Source organism: Micropterus dolomieu, unplaced genomic scaffold (genome assembly GCF_021292245.1).
Source record: "Micropterus dolomieu isolate WLL.071019.BEF.003 ecotype Adirondacks unplaced genomic scaffold, ASM2129224v1 scaffold_55, whole genome shotgun sequence".
NCBI lineage: Eukaryota > Metazoa > Chordata > Actinopteri > Centrarchiformes > Centrarchidae > Micropterus > Micropterus dolomieu.
In genome coordinates, this window is record NW_025744057.1 from 1 (window position 1) to 8,908 (window position 8,908).

Sequence of the window (8,908 nt, forward strand, 5' to 3'; positions counted from 1 at the left end):
GACTGCAGAGGTCAATGATGAACATGAGGTCAGACAGATTGAAACAGCATCCAGGAAACCAGACAGACCAGAAACAACCATCAGACAAGAAGACATCTTTAAAGCCTCACCTGGAAGAGATGAACCAATCAGAACAGTGATGACAAAGGGAGTGGCTGGCATTGGGAAAACAGTCTTAACACAGAAGTTCACTCTGGACTGGGCTGAAGACAAAGCCAACCAGGACATACAGTTCACATTTCCATTCACTTTCAGAGAGCTGAATGTGCTGAAAGAGAAAAAGTACAGCTTGGTGGAACTTGTTCATCACTTCTTTACTGAAACCAAAGCAGAAGGAATCTGCAGGTTTGAAGAGTTCCAGGTTGTGTTCATCTTTGATGGTCTGGATGAGTGTCGACTTCCTCTGGACTTCCGCAACAATGAAAACCTGACTGATGTTAGAGAGTCCACCTCAGTGGATGTGCTGCTGACAAACCTCATCAGGGGGAACCTGCTTCCCTCTGCTCGCCTCTGGATAACCACACGACCTGCAGCAGCCAATCAGATCCCTCCTGAGTGTGTTGACATGGTGACAGAGATCAGAGGGTTCACTGACCCACAGAAGGAGGAGTACTTCATGAAGAGGTTCAGAGATGAGGAGCAGGCCAGCAGAATCATCTCCCACATCAAGACAACACGAAGCCTCCACATCATGTGCCACATCCCAGTCTTCTGCTGGATCACTGCTACAGTTCTGGAGGAGGTGTTGAAGACCAGAGAGGGAGGAGAGCTGCCCAAGACCCTGACTGAGATGTACATCCACTTCCTGGTGGTTCAGTCCATATTGAAGAACATCAAGTATGATGGAGGAGCTGAGACAGATCCACACTGGAGTCCAGAGAGCAGGAAGATGATTGAGTCTCTGGGAAAATTGGCTTTTGAGCAGCTGCAGAAAGGCAACCTGATCTTCTATGAATCAGACCTGACAGAGTGTGGCATCGATATCAGAGCAGCCTCAGTGTACTCAGGAGTGTTCACACAGATTTTTATAGAGGAGAGAGGGCTGTACCAGGACAAGGTGTTCTGCTTCGTCCATCTGACCGTTCAGGAGTTTCTGGCTGCTCTTCATGTCCATCTGACCTTCATCAACTCTGGTGTCAATCTGCTGGCAGACGAACAAACAACATCCCAGAAATCTGAAAAAAGAAAAGACACCTTTGGAGATGCACACTTTTATCAGATTGCTGTGGACAAGGCCTTACAGAGTCCAAATGGACACCTGGACTTGTTCCTCCGTCTCCTGCTGGGCCTTTCACTGCAGACCAATCAGACTCTCCTAAAAGGCCTGCTGACACAGACCAGAAGTAGCTCACAGACCAATCAGGAAACAGGCCAGTACATAAAGAGGAAGTTGGAGGAAAATCTCACCACAGAGCAAAGCATTAATCTGTTCCACTGTCTGAATGAACTGAATGATTGTTCTCTAGTGGAGCAGATCCAACAGTCCCTGAGATCAGGAAGTCTCTCCACAGATGAACTCTCTCCTGCTCAGTGGTCAGCTCTGGTCTTCATCTTACTGTCATCAGAAAAAGATCTGGACGTATTTGACCTGAAAAAATACTCTGCTTCAGAGGAGGCTCTTCTGAGGCTGCTGCCAGTGGTCAAAGCCTCCAACAAAGCTCTGTAAGTACGGAGGTAATTGTTTTTCTTCATCTCATTTTAAATTGTCTAATTTTTCAACAGGAAAGAAAAAAACCTTCCTACTTTTTACCCCTTCTTGCTGTATCTTCAGGCTAATTGGCTGTAATCTCTCAGAGAGAAGCTGTGAAGCTCTGTCCTCAGTTGTCAGCTCCCAGTCTGCTAGTCTTAGAGAGCTGGACCTGAGTAACAACAACCTGCAAGACTCGGGAGTGAAACTGCTGTCTGCTGGACTGGAGAGTCCACACTGTGCACTGGAAACTCTCAGGTCAGAATTCATCAACTTCAACTTATCATCATTTCCCTTTGCATGTATGGTTATGTTCCTGACATGTATAAGGTGTATAGTCAGTGTAGACTGGACCACACATGCCATTTTCATTTGCATTCAGAATAAAGAAACAGGGAAGGGGGTGAAGTTTACTCGTAACTGGAAAATACTGAACAGGAGTACTCAGACCATGCAAGCAAAATTGAGTCTGTTGTATGAACAAGCCATTATTCCTGCAGTTCCAGCCATGATTTGTGTGCCAGGTAACGTTAAACTACTTGTCCATGAGCATTTAGCTTACTTCCTAGTTGACAAAGACATGTCGTTGTTGTGATGTTAGCTATAGCAGGAGAGCTGTGAGTATCGCTGTCTGGAGCTGCTCAAGGGGGTAAGCCAGAGATCGGACAGTGAAACCGACCAAAGCCTGCATGGAGGGATCCATGTAGGCCCAAAAATGACATCAAAACCCTGTGACACCCCATCGCACATGAGAGATGTAACCATATTGCTTAGATTATAAGCTCTCTACAATCTAAAAAAACTATTTGGCCATCAGTGACGCTGCGTTGGTGTTTGACACGTGAGCCTCGTAGGTGGGCTGACAGCTACCAGAATCACGGTGTTTCTGCCGTTGTTCTACGTCATTAAACCACGGTTATGCTGCGCAATCATGCGTAGTAGACGCTGGTGCCAACAGGAAGTAGCCCTGTAGTAGTATTTTATTGGTCCAAAACTGGCTTCACTGCAAGCACCAATCCGGTGTTTTTTTTTTTGTTTTTTTTGTATAGACAGTACTCACAAAGGTATAACGATCAAGATTAACTTAAAAATTGCCTGGAGTTCTCCTTTAAATGAAGCTTCATTACACAGAAGCTACCCCCCAGTGAAATGTTGCAAGCTAAGCTACAGAAACGTGGCAAAAGTAGCTTAGTTACATCTAAGCTACTTTAAAAATTTTTTAAAGGGGACCTATTATGCTTTTTCATATTTTCTAGCATTTTTATAATGTTACAGTGTCAATGTTCATATTAAACATGACCAAAGTTTCAAATGAAATGAAAACCTTAGATATCCCCCTGTTCTGAACAGTTTTTCTACTAATGGCTTGGTATGATGTCATTCTGAGCCAGATTACCAAATATGGTCATTTGCTCCAGAAAGAGGATGCTGGCCACGCCCACAAAGGAACATGCAGACCTATCCCTGCAGCAACCTGGTAAACATATTAGACAATGGCCAATCAGAACACAGTGGGCGTTGGGGGGGGGGGGGGGGGTGTCAAAGAAACAGAAGCTGTAGATGCTTCTGTTTCTTTGGTGGCGTCACTTACTGATCCTTAAGAAATTCTTGGGAAAATGTAGCGTGTGTGGAAGCTACCGTGCTACTCGGTCAATAAAAGAGCTTTGTTACTGAAAAGCTATTTGATTCAGAAAATAGTGATTCTACCACCAAGCTACTGAGAAATGTAGTTAAACTAGTAACGGCGCTACTTGTAGTGACGCTACTGCCCAACACTAGTTGATAACGCACTTGATCGTGTTTACAGTCCTTTTTGGGACAGAGATAAGGCTTTCCCTCTTTCGGCAAATCTATTTAATACAATTATAACTTATTTTTTTTATAACCGACTGCAAAAGGAAAACCAGCAGTGCTGAGATAATGTCTGCATCTCTCCTAGATGATCTGAATACCTTCTATGCATACTATGAGGAAAAACAGGAGGTACAAAATCCCCTGCTCATTTGTAATATCCAGGGCAGATGTGTGCAAAGACTGCTAAAGTAGGTATCCCTGGCAGAGCTCTCAAGGTGTGTTCAAATTATGTGGTACATGTCTTCACAGACATTTTCAACCTGTCAATGCTCCAGTCTGAAGTACCCACATGTTTCAAGAAGACCACTATTGTCCCTGTCCTCAAAAGGTCTAAAACCCCCTGCCTTAACGACTACCACACAGTAACATTCACTTCCACTATCATGAAGTACTGTATTCAGCTAGTCCAAATGTTCATCACCTTTCCCCTCCTTGAATAACTGGACAAATTTCAATTGGCAAAGGGACCAAATAGATCTATAGACAACAATGTCGCCCTAACCCCACTCTCCAACCTAGAACAGAGGAACACATACAGTATCTCACAAAAGTGAGTACCCCCCTCAAATATTTGTAAATATTTGATTCATGTGACAACACTGAAGAAAGAACACTTGTATTTAATGTAGTAGTGAGTGTACAGCTTGTATCAGGCTTTTAATTTGCTGTCTCCTCAAAACAACACATCCAACTCAGCCATTAATGTCTAAACCACTGGCAACAAAAATAAGTACACGCCTAAGTGAAAATGTCCAAATTTGGCCCAAAGTGTCAATATTTTGTGTGGCCACCATTCTTTTCCTGCACTGCGTTTAACCTCTAGGGCATGGAGTTCACCAGAGTTTCACAGGTTGCCAATGGAGTCCTCTTCCACTCCATGACGACATCATGAAGCTGGTGGATGTTAGAGACCTTCCACTCCTCCACCTTCTGTTACAGTGTCAATGTTCATATTAAACATGACCAAAGTTTCAAATGAAATGAAAACCTTAGATATCCCGAGGATGCCCCACAGATGCTCAATAGGGTTTAGGTCTGGAGACATGCTTGGCCAATGAATCACCTTTACCCTCAGCTTCTTTAGCAAGGCAGTGGTCGTCTTGGAGGTCTGTTTGGGGTTATCATGTTGGAATACTGCCCTGTGGCCCAGTCTCTGAAGGGAGGGGATCATGCTCTGCTTCACTTTGTCATAGTACATGCTGGCCCGGCAGCCCTAGCCCATGACTCTCCAACCACCATGCTTGACTATAGGCAAGACACACTTGTCTTTATACTCCTCACCTGGTTGCCGCCACACGCTTGACACCATCTGAACCAAATAAGTTTATCTTGGTCTCATCAGACCACAGGACATAGTTCCAGTAATCCATGTCCTTACTGTGCTTGTCTTCAGAAAACTGTTTGCGGGCTTTCTTGTGCATCATCTTTAGAAGAGGCTTCCTTCTGGGACGACAGCCATGCAGACCAGTGTGCGGCGTATGGTCTGAGCCCTGACAGGCTGACCCCCCACCCCTTCAACCTCTGCAGCAATGCTGGCAGCATTCATACACCTATTTCCCAAAGCCAACCTCTGGATATGACGCTGAGCACGTGCGCTCAACTTCTGTGGTCGGCCATGGCTAGGCCTGTTTTGAGTGGAACCTGTCCTGTTGAACCTCTGTATGGTCTTGGCCACCGTGCTGCTGCTCAGTTTCAGGGTCTTGGCAATTTTCTTAAAACCTAGGCCATCTTTATGTAGAGCAACACCGGGGAAGAAAAATGGCTAACTGGGCCCAATGTGGACATTTTCACTTAGAGGTGTACTCACTTTTGTTGCCAGCGGTTTAGAAATTAATGGCTGTGTGATGTGTTATTTTGAGGGAACAGTAAATTTACACTGTTATACAAGCTGCACACTCACTACTTTACATTGCAGCAAAGTGTCATTTCTTCAGTGTTGTCACATGAAAAGATATAATCAAATATTTACAAAAATGTGAAGGGTTTACTCACTTTTTTTGAGATACTGTATTTCTGAATACTGTTCATTGACTATAGTTCAGCACTCAACTTCTTCCAAGCACATCATCAAGTTCAGAGACCATGGGCTTAGCACCGCCCTCTTTGATTGGCTTCTGAACTTCCTAATGGGCAGAACTCAGGCTGTGAGGATAAGCATACTCCACCCTGCCTCTCAGCACCAGCGTTCCTCTGGGCTGCATGCTCAACCCTCTCCTGTGACCTCTATTGAGTCTGACAACATGACTGTCAACGACCTAATCACTAACGACGAAGAGATGGCCTACAGAGAAGAAACCAGAGTTCCTACATCTTGGTGCCAGGATAAAAACCTCCATCTGAATTGTAGAAAAACAGGAGCTAATTGTGGAGTACAGAAAGCGACAGAGAGAATGACACAACCCACCACCATCAACTACAGTGGAGCGAGTCAGCTGCTTCAGGTTCCTTGGCATTCATATCAGCAAGGACCTGATTTGGACTCACCACATAGACCATCGTAAAATCAGCAAAAGCAACGGCTCTTTGTTTTGCACAGCCCTCAATTGTAAGTCTCTACAGAGGGTGGACAAAGCTGCCATCCATGGACAACCTCTACACCCAGTGCTGGTGGGGCTTTTCATGTGAAGCAGCAAGATGAAGTGTTATGTTTGCATTAACCAAAACACTGTGAACAGAATGTATGAAAAACACTCTGTGTGATAGTGAACTGACATGACAGTGAGAACAGTAATAAGCTAAATTCACAGTAGCTGGTAGTACTGTGGTACTACAGTCAAGCAGTAAATTTTCAGCCCTCACAGTACCTTCAGATTATATGACGTGTTGTTTTGTGTGTTTACAGGCTGTCAGGCTGTCTGATCACAGAGGAAGGCTGCAATTCTCTGGCCTTAGCTCTGAGCTCCAATCCTTCCCACCTGAGAGAGCTGGACCTGAGCTACAATCATCCAGGAGACTCAGGAGTGAAGCTGCTGTCTGCTGGGCTGGACGATCCACACTGGAGACTGGATACTCTCAGGTATGGAAAGGCTTGCTGCAACCACAGTCAGTCAGTCTGATAGAGGACGAAGAGCTACAACTGTTTCTCTTTCAGACTGTCAGCCTGCCTTATGTCCCTGACACATCATAATTACACAAACTCAAGAGGACCCCCAAACATAGTTGTTTTAAAGCTCCAACAATCAATATTTCTCATCATCAATTAGTGAAAATAAGAAGCCCCACTGAAATAAAAGAATATGATTCTGCTGAGGTGCTAAATGTGAACATGTAAGCGTATTTGTGGAGAATAAAAAACCTCTGTGGATGAGAGCGATGTAATGTCCATGTTTGATCCTGAAGTGGATATGCTGGTCTGACCCCCCTCCTTCTTTCAGGGTGGAGCCGGGTGGTGTCGGATGGTTGAGACCAGGTCTGAGGAAGTGTAAGTGTGTTTTTCATTTGATTCATGAAAACAAAGCAGCACACATTCAACTATCAACAACAGACTGTGACATCACTCATTCAAATCTGATGTCATCAGTATGTATCACTGAACAGATAATGGATTAATAACTGCAGCTGTATTGTGTCTCATTCTCTCCATCAGATTCCTGTGAACTCACACTTGACACAAACACAGTACACAGAGGGATCAAACTGTCTGACAATAACAGAAAGGCGACACATGAGGTAGTGGATCAGCCATATCCTGATCATCCAGACAGGTTTGACTATTGGCCTCAGCTGTTGTGTAGAAATGGTCTGATTGGTCGCTGTTACTGGGAGGTCGAGTGGAGAGGAAGAGTACATATAGCAGTGACTTACAGAGGAATCAGTAGGACTGGAAATGGATATGAATGTTTGTTTGGAAGGAATGATGTGTCCTGGAGTCTGGTCTGCTCTGATACTATTGGTTACTCTGTCTGGCACTGTAATAAAGCAACATACATCACCACCACCACTACCACCTCCTCCTTCTCTGGCTGTAACAGAGTAGCAGTGTATGTGGACTGTCCTGCTGGCACTCTGTCCTTCTTCAGAGTCTCCTCTGGCACATTGATCCACCTTCACACCTTCAACACCACATTCACTGAACCTGTTTATCCTGGGTTCAGGTTCTGGTCTGACAGGTCTGGTTCCTCAGTGTCTCTGTGTTCTCTGTAGGAGGGAGAGTCAAAGTGACTGACTGTTTCCTGCTGCTATTGGAAAACAAATGACTTGCTGATTTAAAGGATGTGACTCTGATGTTCAACAGATTTCATGTTGCTGTTACTCAAACCCCAGACCCCGGACAAGGGCGCAGCCTCCCCAGCTAGCCACCCCTTAGTCATATCAATAAGTAATTTATTTAACCATTGCTGCACTGTGTTTTTTATTTATTTTGCCTGACTATTTCTCTTATTCATTATCCTTCAGTTGTTTCCTTATGTCTGCTGTTTATTGCTGTTGTTCGGCTGTATGTCTCCTGTTGTCCCCCCTTTCCCCCAGCCCCCCCTCCCCGTTCTCTTGCAGGTGTCTTTGCTTTCTCTGTGGTGTTGATGTGATGTTTGTGCCCCTCTATCTGGCCCAGTGACAAATTAATACATAATTATATAATAAATAATAAAGAAGACAAAGGAGTATATTAAAACTCAGCAAATTCTGTCTGGTACAACATGGGTTCCAGCTCCTCATACTGTACACCAGGGTGCTGGGCGGAACAGGTTAACGCCCAAACCCCCCCCCCCCCCCCCCCAAATCAACGGTACTTAATATTGGGAAAATATTTAGGGAATTTGGATAACAGTGCATAAAAGGCATGGTCGGAAACCACTTTTGAATGTGCGTGACCTTTGAGCACTCAGGCAGCACAGCCTAAGAAACTGTCATGCTCCTGTGATAATATAGTCACATGGACTCTGGTGTACTTCGGAAAACCATTGTCACTTAACTTATTCGCTGCATCCACAAATGCAACCTGAAACACTAAAAATGGACATCGACGCTACGACGCTACGCACATAGACCCTACACAGGAGTATAAATCAAGCTTTACAGAGGCCAAATGGACACCTGGAGTTGTTTCTCCACTTCCTCCTGGGACTTTTATTGCAGACCAATAAGACTAACCTTTAAGGCCTGCTGACACAGACAGAAAGCAGCTCGCAGACCAACCTGATAACAGTCGAGTACATCAAGATGAAGTTGCAGGAAAATCTCTCTGCAGAGAAAAGCATCAACTCTCTGAATGAACATTCTCTAGTGGAGGAGATCCAACAGTCCCTGAGTTCAGGAAGTCTCTCCACAGATGAACTCTCCCCCTGCTCAGAGGTCAGCTCTGGTCTTCATCTAACTGTCATCAGAAAAAGATCTGGATGTATCTTACGTGAAGAAATACTCGGAGGAGAC

At 44.7% G+C, this 8,908-nt stretch overlaps 1 protein-coding gene across 1 annotated transcript; it reads left to right on the forward strand.

Moving 5' to 3' along the window:
• Window positions 1-4: 4 nt before the first annotated feature.
• On the forward strand, window positions 5-8,180 carry LOC123967126 (NLR family CARD domain-containing protein 3-like; the record flags this gene model as incomplete). Its single annotated transcript, XM_046043148.1, has 5 exons — window positions 5-1,662; window positions 1,772-1,945; window positions 6,384-6,557; window positions 6,916-6,962; window positions 7,128-8,180. Coding segments are annotated over 5 exons (2,610 nt in total), but the record flags the coding sequence as incomplete, so codon positions are not given.
• Window positions 8,181-8,908: the final 728 nt, after the last annotated feature.